A 15,777-nucleotide genomic window follows, 5' to 3' on the forward strand; every position below is an offset into this window, starting at 1 on the left:
GAAACTTACTCCATTGCCTGCGCAGGCGGGCACCAACATCACCGGGCGGGAACCTGCGCCGGTGCCGTTGCTGAACGTGTCGGTACGGTGCTTCTCGCCGTAGACCGAGCCGTAGCCCCGTTTCAGCATCGACTGGTACATCATATCCTTGATGGAGGGATCGACCTGCAGCGAGTTGATGTAGTCCTCGACCTTCTGCTGGGACATGAACGCCTGCGAGCCGGGCGAGCTGCTGTTGATGACGTTCTCGATCAGTTGGGACTTTTGCGAGGGCCTACGTGGAAGGAGGGAAGAAATGGGAAGAAGATGTGAATAAGATTGTTGCATCATAACGAGCTCTTAAAGAACTATTACAAAATATATCTAGAAATTCCATCCATCCGGCAACATGCCCTCCATTGACCAAGCTTATACTCATAAATCGTTCGGATTTCGGCTGAATCAGGAGCAATCAAGAAGGGTCTCCTGCAAAACCCAAAAGGGTGTATTGCAGAATCCAGCAATTGATGCTCCAGAATTCCGAGATTTCTTCAGCGATTTTTCATGCGACTTCTCCTAGAAAATCTTCCAGATACTGTTCTAAAGATTCATCCAGGAAAAATAGTTAGCAACAGGAAAATAGTTACATGACTTACTCCAAGGATTTCTTCAGATAGTTCTCCAGGGATTCCCAAGAAATTTCTCCTGGGATTATTTCTTGACCTCCAAAAATCCAAGAGTTCCTTTTGAAATTTCTACAGAGATTCTCCCATGAAGTAATTTCATCAGAAATTATCGTAAGAAATTTGCAATATCTCTACAAAAAAACCTCCAATAAAACCATTACATAAATTCCTTTTGGAAAACCTCTTCATTGATTCATCCAGAAATTTCTCCATGGATTCCTCCAAGGATAATTTTAAAGATTTCTCCAGAAAAATCTCTACAGAAGATTTTTTCTGGGATTTCTCTACGGATTCCACCAGCCAAATCTCTACAGTGATTTTTTCCGGGATACCTCAAGGATCGCTCTTGGGATTCCACCAGGAATTCATCCAGGGATTCAATCAGAAATTCCTACAGGTGTTAAACAACTCACGAGAAATTCTGCCAGCGATTCCATGCAGAATTCCTTCAGGTGTTCAACAACCCACGAATTCCTCAAGGGATTTCCCAAAAATTTCCTCTGGGAATTCTCTCAGAGTTACTTACTACCAGGAAAATCGTTGCATGACTTACTCCAAAGATTTCTCCAGTTAGTTCTCCAGGGATTCCCCAGGAATTTCTTCAAAACTTCGTTCTTGGCTTCCAAAAGTCCCCCGGGTATTCCTTCAAAGGTTTTTCTTGAAGTTGCTCCAGAGATTCTCTAGAGATAATACGCTGAAACCTCAATTTACGAAGTCTTTTTTTTTACGCTACCTCAATTTAAGTCACTTTTTTACGCAGTGCGTAAATTGAGTTTAGACAATAATGTGGGAAATTATTGTAAATTTTGCACCCTATCGGACGCGACGATTTGTAATCGTCGCCGGTGAAACCGTCGCCAAAATCGTCGCCAGCCAAGCAACCGCTGTGAATTTGACGTTACACCAGTCTTACCAACACAATGGCAAATCACCTCCTTTGATTTATTTTCTGGCATTTGACGTTTCCCCAGTCTTGCCAACACAAAAGCAAAGCACCTCCTTTGATTGGTTTGCTGGCGATGATTTTTTTCAGTCTGTTCGAAAGTTGGCGGCGCGTTTTGTTGTGAATGAAACAGACAATATTGACCTCCGGTTGGGGAACACCGTTGGAAACCCATGTAATATGGGTATTTTCGGAACGGGCATGACGAGGGGATGACGAAAATTGATGTCCGACGCCATTTTGGAATTCAAGATGGCGACCTACGTTTGGAGAAAATTGTTGACGAAGATCGATGTCTGACGCCATTTTCAAATTCAATTCACCAAAGCATCAATTAACGAAGTCTGTTTTTACGCAAATTTAATTGACGTCACTTGTTTAACGAAGTAAATTCATACACATCAGTACAGATCAATACATTCATCCATTTGCTTATAATAAGGCGAAGTAGACCATCATTGAAATTTGTACTGAGCATCGTTGATTGTGGCCAATCCGTCTCCGTTTTGGACTGACATTGCTGAAAATGTATCAGCATACTTTCTGTATGTAAGCGCAAGTAGTGATACTTTTATGAATCAATATTACTTAAGATGACTGACTTTATCATTTTGAAATTGTAATCTGCAAAATCAACATGGCTACCAAAACGAATGACAGACTGCTTAGCCTTAAAAGTTTAGATTTTATGCAATAAATAAGTAACATCAATGTACAATTACTAACGTTTGTAGATACTCAGGCCTATATATCATAGAGTCCTTGGAAATACAAAACCATCCGCACAACTCAATACAACATTTCTTTTGCTAATATGGATAGTAAGAGGCCTTTGCAATATTGAAGAACTTCTATTGATGATTTGTTACACTTGTATATCCTAATGCCCATATTCGATAGAGATCTTAGAGGATCAAGAACATCCAAACATATTAATACAATACATCGTTTACCCACAGGAATGGTTAGCAGCCTTTGGAGTATTTTAAAACTATCTTCTAAACACTTATTATGACCGTAGATCCCAAGGCCTATATTCAATGGAGTCCTTGGAGGATCAAAAACATCCGTATAAATTGATAAAATATTTCGATGACTTAAATGAACAATTAAAAAACTGTGCCATATTAAAAAAAACTACCTATAGACCATTGAACACGTTTGTAGATTCAAAGGCCTATATTCAATGAAGTCTTTGGAAGATCTAGGATAGCGGTACAAATTATAACAATACTCATTTTCTACTACATATTGATAAGGGCCTGTGCCATGTAAAAAAGCATGTATTGATAATTGGTTACGCTTGTAGATCCTAAGACCTATATTCGATATAGATCTTGCAGGACCTAGGACATCCACACAAATTATTGCAATACACTGTTTACTCACAGGAATGGTTAGGGGCCTGTGGAGTATTTGAAAACTAACCTCTAAGCTCTTATTACGGTCGTAGATTCCAAGACCTATATTCAATGGAGTTCTTGGAGGACCTAGGACATCCGCACAAATTATTACAATACACCGTTTACTCACATGGATGGTTAAGGGCCTGTGCCATATCAATAAAACATCAAAGGATAGCTAAATATGCCAGTACATTGCAGGTATATATTCCAGGAAATTTTTGGATGAACTAGGACATCTGTTGTACTCACTTAGCTACCAAAACTTGGATCTGACAACACAAACGCTTAAATATATTACAATCTTCTAGGGTCCAGAACTGTGAGAAATTCTTGTACATAGAAATGGTAAGTTGATCTCCGTTAACTCATGTTGAAACATATGCCCAAACTCCAAAGAGTTCTTGGAAGACCTTAACTTGCACACATTCTAGCCTGATTAAGAACCCAATGTATTAATAATATGTTAATGATACTAAAAGAGCACATTTTTTTTCTGAATAATATAAATTAATTTCATACAAGTAGACTCCAAATGGCAAAACCTCGTTTTACGAACTGAGCTCCCTCGTTTTACGCACTGATTCAATTTACGCACCTACTCAATTTACGCACCCCCGATCTAGTTCGTAAATTGAGGTTACAGTGTATATACAGACAGACGTTTTTTTTCTGGTTTTTTGGGATTTCTCTACGGATTCAACCACCAAAATCTCTACAGTGATTCTGAGATACATCCAAGGATTCTTCAGTGATTACACAGATGCCTCCAGGAGTCCTTCAGTAATTAACTTAGGTAACCCTTCAGAAAATCACTCATGAGTTCCTCCAGAGACTCATCTAGGGACTTTTCTATGAAAATCTCTACAAAAATAACTGCCGAGATTTTTTCATTTTTTCTTCAAGGATTGCTTCAGGAAAATTTCTACATGGCTTCCTCTAGATTTTTTTTCCAGGTGCTGGTATAGAATCCACCGTATATTTTAATAAAATATGCTTTTTGTCTACGCAGCCCTAATTATAAAAAAGCCGTTGATAAAATAAAGACTGCGAGGCCAAAAAGCATGTTTGATGTTCCAGGGATTTCTTTAGGAATTCCACCAGAGATTTCCTCCATGGGCTCCTGTGAGAATTTCTCCAGGGATTCTTCCAGGAATTTACCCGAAGATTCCTCTAAATACCGCCAAAGATCGCCCCAGGAATCCCTCCAAGAACTTATCCAGGGATTAATAATATCAACAAAAAAACAACAGAGACGGAGGTAACTCTGGAAGACTTCCTACTGTTTTTAATGTGACCTCTGGAATAATTCACTGTCGATTCAAGATGGCCAGTGAAAAGTTAATTTCGACTTCCCGGTTTTCTCCCGGTTTTTTTTCCGGTATTTAAAAAATATTCCCGGTTTAATGATATGCTAAGAAAGGTATATTATTACGATTTTTTACCATTTCAAACGACTTCAAGTACCGTAAATTCGGGTGAAATTGATCACCGAATCGATATTATTTCTCCCTAATGGAGCACAAATATCAATGTAACTTGCAGTAAATGAACGTTGTTTGTCATAACTATTGTCAAACTGTATGTTGTGAAGTTTTTTTTATCGTTAAAAAAATGTTTATTTCTATGAAAATAATGTAAAATTCCGAAAGCAACTACGGAGCAGTATTGACAAACGTCCATAAACTTTTAGTTCTAAACAAGGATTTGAACATAGTATAAACCTGACATTTTGTGAGGATGTTTGAGATATATCCCCAAACCAAAATTCATAACCGAAACTCGTATCAATTTGCTCAGTCGGTGGAAATAATTGAATTTTTGTTAGATATCAGGAAATTTCCTTAGATGGGGTTGGTAGTTTGATGGCTACCGCTTCTGCTTTATAAGCAGAAGATCATGGGTTCAATCCCAGGCCCCGTCCTTTTCCTCGTACTTTATAGTTGTATTTCTCTCACTTGCTTCTATCATCCATTCTAAATCTATCACACTCAAACTATTCGTTGCTAGCGTTGCATGCTAGAACCAGAGACGAACGAGAAACCGTTTCCCTAACGCTTCCATTCTTCCACACGCATGCCTTTCCTTACGCCTGATTCGTAGGCAGTCTGCTAACCACAAAAGCAAACCTCTCTGCCATGCCTTTCCCCCAATTTATACACTCCCGCATGAACTGGCGTAGATGCAGTCGGACTCCACGGTCTACAGTGGGCCAGTAATAAGTGCAACATCATTTCCTCCCCCTTCCCTACATTGGTCTGCATTCTGACGTGGCAGGCACCATTGTCGCCTAAAAATAGAAGATCACCAGCACTTATACACTGAGAATGGCTGTTAATTCCAAGCAGTCATTCGGTTGGTTCCTTGTGTAAGTGCAGCTGATCTGGCGATACTGGAGTATCGCCACGGGCGGCCAATCAAGCTCTCAAGCTCAAGATATAAGGAAATTTTCTTAGGAAATTGCATACATTTAGGCGTTTTCAGCGTAATTATTGAAATTAAACTATTCATTATTTCTATAAATGTTGTATTGTTAAGAATTTAGCAAGCATATTCGGATTCAGGGAGCTCAAATTTATTATGTAGAGTTGTTTTGAAAATCAACAATAATCGAATTGACAAGTGATCAATTTCACCACGAAATGGGATCCCCTGATTTTTTTTTTATTTTAGGGACGATTTTTAGCTCTAAAATCATATTTGTTAGAAAATTTTGGCACACAAGCCTAAGAGGCTCACCGTCGTACTTGTTTTCTTGCATTCAGTTGTTTGACATTTACAACATTATTGAAAACAGACAAGAAAAATCGTCAGAAATTAGCTCTTTTACCCGAAATTACGGTACCAGTTTTGAGGTCATACACCAAAGCATTCATATCAGGAGTAGACGTAAACCAATTGTTTTCTGGGCTTATATTGATTCTGCTAAATTCCAGTTGGATCTATGGAACGATATTTTACGTCGGTCATTTTAAGTAATCGTGGAATTAGTTATTGGAAAATAAAGTGTTAAAAAAAAGTTTATATGTCACACAGACTTGGTAGACTTCCTAACGAATTTATCAATTTTTAAACATTTTTTACCTTTTCATCAGCATAGAATGTTTTTGTTGTGTTTACCCCACCTAAACTTCTATTCTTAAGGCAATTATTTCTGATAAAATATGACAGTTATAATTTTGGAACAAATAAGAAAGTTTCATACTATTTTCACTATTCCAAAACAATAAGCGAATGGAAAAATCTTTAGAGAAGATTATAGGTTCAAAATTTACCAAATATTTCAAACATATTCGATAAGATATATTTTACTAATTCTTTGAAGAGGCGTTGCCATATCTATATTCGAATTATTACAATATGTTTTTTTTTTGTAAAAAATAAGTAAACTTTCCCAGAATTTGTTTCCGATAAATCCGATATTTTTCTAAGGATGCCAACAACTTATCTTTAGCAATTGAAAAGAAGTATTGAGCGGAGGGACTTCTTACTAAGATTCATAGAAAAGTTGTAAATGCAATAAATTTGACCTTGGCGTATTGCAAGTTTGCTTGCAAATTGTGTTTTATATCATCCAAACATTGTTGTTTGTAACATGAAATGCTTTATGAAATATTAAAAAAAAAAACACTCGAAAGATGTTTCGTTATCAAAAGTTTTCAATTAATTGGATAACTATTTACAGGATTAACATTATTTAAAGAATATGTGTCAATATACTATCCCCTGACTTTATTTACTAACATGGGATTTTAAAAAAAGAAGCTATAGTTAAAATCCACAAAAAATATAAAAATTGTGCTTATTGAAACATAACTTGGTATGCAATATTTTCCCGGTGTTAATTGAAATTCCCGTATATTTCCCGGTTTTCTCCCAATGATTTTAAATTTCCGGCTTTTTCCCGGTTTTCCCGATTTCCCGGTATGCTGGTCACCCTGGGAATTTCTAGAGGAATTCTTGGAAGATTTTTTGGAGGCCCAGAACGTATCTCTGGGAAAATTTCAAGGGGAATCACTGGAGGTTTACCTGGAAAAATCCTTTGGATAATTCATACAACGTTTTTCCTGAAGAAACATTGATGAATCTTTATAAGAATTCATGAAGTTATTTCTTATAGAATCCCTAGAAGAACTTCTGATGAAATCTCCTGAAGAAAGCCTGATGGAATTCCTGGAGGAAATCCCAGGAATAATTCGTAGAGGAATCTCGAGAAACCACTGAAATTGAAAAACTGCAATAATTCCTTGGAAAATTCCCTGCTGAAATTTCTGGAGAAATCCCGGTAAAGATTTTAAAGTATGGAGGAATCACCGGTAGAAACTAGTGAAATCGCTAGAAGAATCCCTGTAGAAATATTCTTGCAAAAATTCCTAGAACAATCCTGGAAGGAATTCCTGAAGAAACTACTAGCAAAATTCTCAACGAATTGCTGAAGGTATTTTTGGAGCCCTATCGGGACCGGTCTAGAAGATCTGGTAGCGAACAAAAGTTCTTCCTGGAGGAATCTCTGGCAAAACTGATAGTGTAATCCCTGGATAAATTGCTGTATGGACTTCTTCTTCTTCTTTTTCTTTTTCTTTCTGGCATTACGTCCCCACTGGAACAGAGCCTGCTTCACAGCTTAGTGTTCTTATGAGCACTTCCACAGTTATTAACTGAGAGCTTACTGTGCCAATGACCATTTTTGCATGCGTATATCGGGTGGCAGGTACGAAGATACTCTATGCCCTGGGAAGTCGAGAAAATTTCCAACCCGAAAAGATCCTTGACCGGTGGGATTCGAACCCACGACCCTCAGCTTGGTCTTGCTGAATAGCTGCGCGTTTACCGCTACGGCTATCTGGGCTGTAGGGACTACGATGGAGATAATCTTGGAGGAATTTCCGGTAGAATCCCTGGAGCAGTGTTTGGATTTTTATCCGAATTAACCGATCAAACCACAATCAGAAAGTATAACAGTTCGCGGACCATAGCAGTTCGTGACACATCGCATTCGGCGAGTTTAAATGGAAATTACTATGGAAAAGTCAAACCGTTTGTGTTCATTCCTCTAAATGCTCGTCATAATAATCTATAGAAAAGTTAACAAACTCTTCTCATGTGAAATTTACCCAGCTACAACTTTGCCGATGACCATTTTGGTAAGACGTAAGGATATTTGGTAGTTATTGATAATAAAGTCTAAACCTGGGAGGGAGGCACCGATACTACACACGAAATATAGAACAACGTTTGTTTGAACTGCAAGATAACTCCAGCTTGCCAACAACAATCAAGGCAGGCTTGGGGAAAACCGCTAGTTTTCTTTTGTTGTGTACTTTCGATATTTCCTGAAAAACATGGAAAAAGGGCCACAGTTTTCTATGCACCAAATATTAATTTTCATTGGAAAAAGTAAAACGATGCGTTTTTCAATGCTTTATATTCAATCAGTTGAAAGGTGCTCAAGTGACATTACTTGCATTATGTGCATGAATTGATTTTCATTCAATTTTTGTCACTTTTGATGAAATGCGAAAATGTGTTTTAATCAGTTACGCGCTTTTCCCATGTTATTCCAATGTTTGAGATCTGGGCTCACAGTTACGGTTCGTGACAGCGGAATTCCGGCTCACTATGACGTACAGAAATTTTGTATTGGTTTCTCCCTCCCAGGTCTAAACCATACTGAGATGATCATTCCATTGCTTTCAAAGCAACACTGCTTTTTTGTTGTATAGAACATAGTTGCCTGGATTACTTTGATCTAATCTTTCCGCTAGGAGCATCACTGTTGCCTGCTGAACAGTTGGTGGAGCATGCTGCATGCAAACCCACTTTATAAATATGAATCCTGACATCCAATCGAAATGTGATCCTCGACATAGTTTTTGATAGGAAGATTTCAGTTTGGGAGAGTTAGTGACCTTTACCACAGAATGTTACGATAAAGAGATAGATGGTCAAACATAAAAATTGACTTTCTACAAAGTAACTTCTATATAAACTTCAAATGACTTGTGCACAGTCAAATTTCCTCAAAATCATTTGAAACTTTGGGGTAGGATACCATATAACGATGCTATAGCATCGTTTAACCCGTATAGGCCTGAGTGAAAGCAAAAATACTAAAACCGTCACCGCTCTGCGAATTATTAACGGATTCAAATGATTTTTTGTCAATATGTATACTGGTACACATATCCTGTTTCTAAAACTGGCCAATATTTCGGAAATATTTCTGTGGCCGGTGTTATTTCAGTGGGTCACTGGTTCAAGTCGGGATATTTTTTGGGACATGCCAAGTTATCTTTATTTATTTGCAATTAAATACAATCATTTTAATTTGCATAAATAATTAAGATCTGATATTCAACATTATAAGTGAAAAGTTTTGCATCGTTTAAAATATACCGGAAGTGATCACTCCAACTTAATGCCCGGAAGAACCAGCTAATGATTTGTTGGATACTAAACCGTTTCAATTCTCGAAAAGTAGAAATCAAACATAATTGTTCCCTAAAATGCGTTCCCATCTGTTTCTGTTCAAGATGAACCACTGCGACCAGTTTTCCTTAACCCGTTACCGCCCAAGGTATCTCACAATTGGAATTCAGCTCCGTTTTTGTTACTCATGGTCGTATTCCCATAAATTAAACCTTATTTCACCAAAAAATTTCAAGTCTATGGTGGGGATCCAAAAAAATTCTTGAAAGTGTGTCCATATCTAGCTGTTCTATAAGTTTATTTTCGAGATTAATCAAATATATTTTCATGCAGTTTGACCCATTACAATGTAAACAAGTTGCAAAAAACTGCTGGTGAGGGGTAATTCATAAATTACGTCACGTACAAAAGAGGAAGGAGGGGGTTATAATGAAACGTGACTACTCATACAGCCATTCCATGAAAAACCGATCTAGGGGGTCTCCGAATTCCGTGAAAATTTGCTATTTTGTTCCTTATCCGAAATAAGGATACACGTATTTTTGGATTTTTTGATTAGGGTGACCATTTCCGAAAAAAGGTGACCAGAAAAATCGCGATTTTGCAATTTTATATTTAAAAAAATTATAACTTTTGAACCATTCGACCGATTTTCAATCTTATTGGACGAAATGAAGGCTAAAAATTTTGACTCTTCAGGAAAAATATAAAATTCCACAAAAATTGTGTTTTTTACATGAAAAAACTCAATAGTTTCCGTGTTTTCGTGTTTTGAAGGCCTCGTGACCAACACACTGTAGGTCTCAGCGCATTAGATTTGTAATGTTTAAAAAAAATTATAACTTTTGAACAGCTTAACCGATTTCCAATCTTTTTGTATGGAATGAAAGCTAAAAATTTCAACTATTCAGACAAAATTGAAAAATCTGATAAAAATATGTTTAAACGTGAAAAAATATAAAAATTTCTAGTTTTTTTTTCAAAGTTTTCTATTTTTTCTATTTTTTCTGAAAAGTTTTCATTCCATAAAAAAAGATAGGAAATCGGTTGAGCTGTTCAAAAGTTATGATTTTTTTTAAACATTACAAATCTAATGCGCTGAGATCTACAGTGTGTGCCGATGAAAAATGACTGATTTTTTATTTTCAAAAAAATATATCTCAAAAACTAAAAAACATACATCGCTGAAAATTTGACAGTATACGTAAATTTTCTGAACTTTCAAGAAAAATGACAACAGCGATAGCCCCTTTGGTCCCGAGGCCTTCAAAACACGAAAACACGGAAACTATTGAGTTTTTTCATGTAAAAACACAATTTTTGTGAAATTTTATATTTTTCCTGAAGAGTCAAAATTTTTAGCCTTCATTTCGTCCAAAAAGATTGAAAATCGGTCGAACGGTTCAAAAGTTATAATTTTTTTAAAAATAAAAATTTTGCAAGATCGCGATTTTTCTGGTCACCTTTTTTCGGAAATGGTCACCCTAATCAAAAAATCAAAAAATACGTGTATCCTTATTTTGGATAAGAAACAAAATAGCAAATTTTCACGGAATTCGGAGACCCACTAGATCGGTTTTTCATGGAATGGCTGCATATAAAAATTGGATTCCATACAAAAAGTGAGATACAGAGGAAAATTGAGGAGGATGAATATGGCAAAACTTTGCGTGACGTAATTTATGGACGTACCCTTACAGTCGCCTCTCCACATCTCGATATCGAAGGGACCATCGAGATAGGGAGAGATCGAGACAAAGAACAAATTTTTGATGAATACTAGATTGAAAAACACTCCGTTGCCAAGAAAGTAATACACAAACTGACGTCATTTTGCGCTCCTAATTTGTTTTGAATCCCAAAACTGTGGTCTAGTAACCTTCGATATTGGTCATATCGACATACGGAGAGAAAATTGAGAACGAAAAATCAACAGAAACACATCGAGATATGGAGATATCGAGATAAGGAGGATATCGAGATATGGAGAGTGAAAATGTATGCAGACTGAAGGGACTTATGAAATCATCGACATAGGGAGAGATATCGAGATGTAGAACATCGAGATGTGGAGAGTCGACTGTATAAAGAAATTGCAGCATAAAGAATTAAAATTTCAGAGGCGAAAGGTGCATGCCAGAACTAAATCATTTAGTGACTTCAATTGAATTTTCTGCTCTACCACGTAAGTAAGATATGTATGATGTACATGTACAATAATGCACACTTAAGCCATTTATACCAAAACAAAATAAAATCTTACATCAGATATTTTGATTTAGAAAAAAGCCTACAGATGTTTCAGAATAGTCTTTAAAAGATTATGTAAAACTTGCCAGCTGATAATGGAAACATAACTATCAAAATATTTTTTCTGGTTCAAGTTATTAGTATACAATGTGACTCTGATCTGACAGTGATCGAAATTTATATTTGGCAATATCAGAATTTCGTTAGTGCTGATCAAAAGTTAGTCCTTCAGTCCGATGACAGTCAAATATTGGACGCCAACTATTACATGCTTTACAGATGTGAATTTTTGAAGCCAACATTACAACGTTACAACGTTTAAGTTATTGCATCACTGATGCATATAGTCTTATTCGCCGATAGAATCGAATCCACGCGGTCCAAGCTTTTGACACTAGAGCTGGCCAGAATACCTGGGGAGCATACGGAAGCGTGCCCGCTCAAATGTCGCAATTCTTGACCCGAGTGAGTTCAGCAAGGAAGGCTCTTTACTGCTACCTCAACGCGTCGCTGGTTCTAAAAGGTTAACAGCCATACAAAACAACGACCAAACAATGGCGAAGGCGTAATCAATTTTCTCGAAAACAACTGCAGTAGCGCGTAGTAAATAACTGCTTGTAAACAATATCTTTCAAGCGCATTTATTACCTGTAATTTTGCGAATAATAATTTTTACTTTTCCACGTTTAAGTCATAAAACTGGTTCTGGACTTAGGTTGGCGGCTATTCGATTTTACTCTCATTTGACAGCCGCCCTTCACCATTGGAGTTCAGTTCATAGATGGATAAGTCAATTCGCGGTTTTTTCGTTCTTCACTCCCTTCAAAAGATCAAAGGATCTAAATGGTGTCAAGGTTCATCTAAAAATGTAAAGAGCATTGCATCCAAAATAAGCGATTGTTGCTCGAATCGATAGTACACTCTTAAAAATAATGAAAATTACTCTAGACGTAATTCTGGTTATGACTGAATGACACATGATGTAAATGATAAATCGACACAAAAACGTGTCCTTGAAGATGTATTGAACAAAAAATGTAATTTTACATGTTAAAGGACACAAAAACGGTGCAACTGTGATCGACAATTCCAGAATCAGACACTAACGTATTTGAAATTGGACACTAATTTACGTAATTCAGCTCGCTTCTTTTATGTGCATCCCAAAAGACGTAAATCACATTATTTTTTGGTACTGTGTAAGTATCCATTGTTTTGATCTAGGCAGACCAATTTCTTATAGGTTGTTTCCTTGATGTTTCGCACATAAAAGCAATTCCCAGCTAATATGTTTTATTTTGCGAAAATATCTCCTTTAGTTGATCATCGTTTTCGAAGATATCAAATTTTTCATCACTGGACTTCAATCATGAGAATGACTTCCGAACTAAGAAGGTTTTAGGCGAATAGCTTACTTGGATTTAATCAGTGATATATAAGCGAATAAAATGTGTGCCCAGTAGTGTTATTTAGGTATGTTTCCAGGCAAATAGGTCTCATTCAGTTCTCCAACTGTGCCAAAAACACTAACTTTGTATCCAATCTCTAGAATCAAATAATGTGTTTGTCTACTAGCGCCACCTTGGGAGAATTTTCCAAACTACTATGTTTCTGGGCGAATAGATCCCATTCAGCTGAACACTTTTGACGAAGATACCAAATTCGAGAGTTCGATTTTTTTTTCAGTCCCATCGCTGGACTGATATAAAAAAATTAAATATTTGACCACTAGCGCCACCTTGTGAGTGTTTTCCGAACTAATATGGTTTTAGGCGAATAGGATTCATTTAGTTGTTCAACATTGTCCGTGACACAAACTTTGTATCTAATCACTTGACTGAGATATTAGCTAATAAAATCTTTGCCCACTAGCGCCATCTTGTGAGTGTTATAAGGTTTTATGGACTAAGTATCATTTAGTTGTTCAACATTGTCGAACACAACAATTTTGTATCTCATAACAGAACTGAGATGCAAGCAAATACAATATTTGCCGACTAGCGCAATCTAGTGAATGTTTTCCAAACTAATAAGTTTTCGGGCGAATAGATCTCATTCAGTTGAACACATTTGTCGAAGACACCAATGTTGTATCTCATCACTGAACTAAGATATAAACAATCAAAATGTTCGATCGCTAGCGCCATCTTTTGAGTGTATTCCGAAATAAAGACGTTTTAGGCGAATATGTCTCATTTAGTTGATCAACTTTGTCGAAGACATCAATTTTGTATCTAATAACTGGACTGAGATACAAGCAAATAAAATCTCTGCTCACTAGCGCCATATAGTGAGTGTTTTCCCAACTAATAAGTTTTCGGGTGACTAGATCTCATTCAGTTAAACAAATTTGTCGAAGACACCAACGTTGTATATCATCACTGAACTGAGATATAAACAATCAAAATTTTCGACCATTAGCGCCATCTTTTGAGTGTTTTCCGAACAAATAAGGTTTTAGGTCAATAGATCTAACTTAGTTGATCAACTTTATCCAAGACACCAATTTTGTATCTCATAACTGGACTAAGATATAAGCAAATAAAGTTTTGGCTCACTAGCGCCATCTTGAGAGTGTTTTCCGAATTTATAAGGTTCTATGCGAATAGGTATTATTTAGTTGTTCAACTTTGTCGAAGACACCATTTTTGTATCTCATAACTGGACTGAGATAGAAACGAAGCAAATATTTGTACGCTGGAAAGTTGTTTCATATGTTGCTTATATATGCGACATTTGTTGGCGTCTGTGCGCCACCTGGTGAGTTAATTCTGAATTAAAATAGATACCAAGTGGAAGTCAGCAGTCCTGTGATCAACTTTGCAGAAGACAGTTTTCTCCTTTTTATTTTCAAGATATTTGCTCTACAAGTACTGTCCTATTTTTTTTTTTTTTTTTCGACCCCTTATTGATTTATCTTTATATGAAGAATTGAAACAAATTCCAAAAATTGAACATCCGCGTTTTGCAAATTATTTATTTGAACGTAAATTTGAAGGTATCAGTCGTGATCAATTTTATTTCACTGATGGATCTTTAATTCAGAATGTTGCTGGATTTGGAGTATTTAATAATTTTTTGGCTCACTTTTTTATATTACAAAATCCTTGTTCTATATTCATAGCTGAGATAACTGCTTTATATTTTGCATGTAAGTTAATTAGACTTTTGACTCCAAACTTTTTTATAATATGTTCTGATAGTTTGAGTTCTCTTCATGCTTTGAACTCCATAAACTTTAATTCAAAAACTCATCACATTCTTTTGGAGCTTAAAAATCTTTTGTATGATTTATATACTCAAGGGTTTTTAATTAAATTTTTGTGGGTTCCTGCTCATTGTAATATTTATGGCAATGAACAAGCTGATTCTTTGGCCAAATTAGGGGTTACTCGTGGAATTATTTACAATAGAGAAATTTGTGCTTCAGAATATCATTCAAAACTTAATAAATATTGTATGGATAATTGGCAACATTTTTGGAATTCGAGTGATAAAGGACGTTGGTGTCATTCCATTTGTCCGTTTGTTGATAAATTCCCATGGTTTAAAAACATATCTGTAAATAGAAATTTTATTTGCATTTTTTCACGAATAATGTCGAATCATTATATATGCAACAGTTATTTATATCGCTTTGATATGAAGGATTCAAATTTATGCGATTGTGGGGAATTTTATGAAGATATTGATCATATTGTGTTTGTATGCACCAAATTTATGATACCTAGAAATAAATTCATTAAAAATTTGAAAATCTTTTACCAAACTCCTCCTACATCTGTCCGTGATATACTTGGAAGTAAATTTTATCCCACTTTGAAACTATTATATAATTATCTAAATGAGATATCATATCTTGTTTGATTTGTATCTGCCTTAATTTTCTTTGTTTTTTTTTTCAGGATTGAAATATGAAACACCTACCATGAGAGATTATTTCCCATTTTTCTGATTGAACGTTTCAGAAGATCAAGAATCTGGCTCTGTTATGGTTCTATCCGAGTGAGCCTTTAGTTTATAAGATATTTATTATAACGTTTTAAAAAAGATGAAGAGGTTTTGTGCCTTTTTGAGAAGATCTAAT

At 36.1% G+C, this 15,777-nt stretch overlaps 1 protein-coding gene across 5 annotated transcripts in view; it reads right to left on the bottom strand.

Annotated features, from left to right (window-relative positions):
• Positions 1-15,777, bottom strand: part of LOC5564154 — a 133,318-nt gene that overhangs the window by 920 nt on the left and 116,621 nt on the right. For all 5 annotated transcript variants that reach the window (XM_021857586.1, XM_021857606.1, XM_021857600.1 and 2 more), the window contains one exon: positions 10-274. In XM_021857586.1, coding sequence (XP_021713278.1) covers positions 10-274 — 265 coding nt within the window. The remainder of the gene's footprint in view (positions 1-9; positions 275-15,777) is intronic.

This window comes from Aedes aegypti, chromosome 1 (genome assembly GCF_002204515.2).
Source record: "Aedes aegypti strain LVP_AGWG chromosome 1, AaegL5.0 Primary Assembly, whole genome shotgun sequence".
Taxonomy (NCBI): domain Eukaryota; kingdom Metazoa; phylum Arthropoda; class Insecta; order Diptera; family Culicidae; genus Aedes; species Aedes aegypti.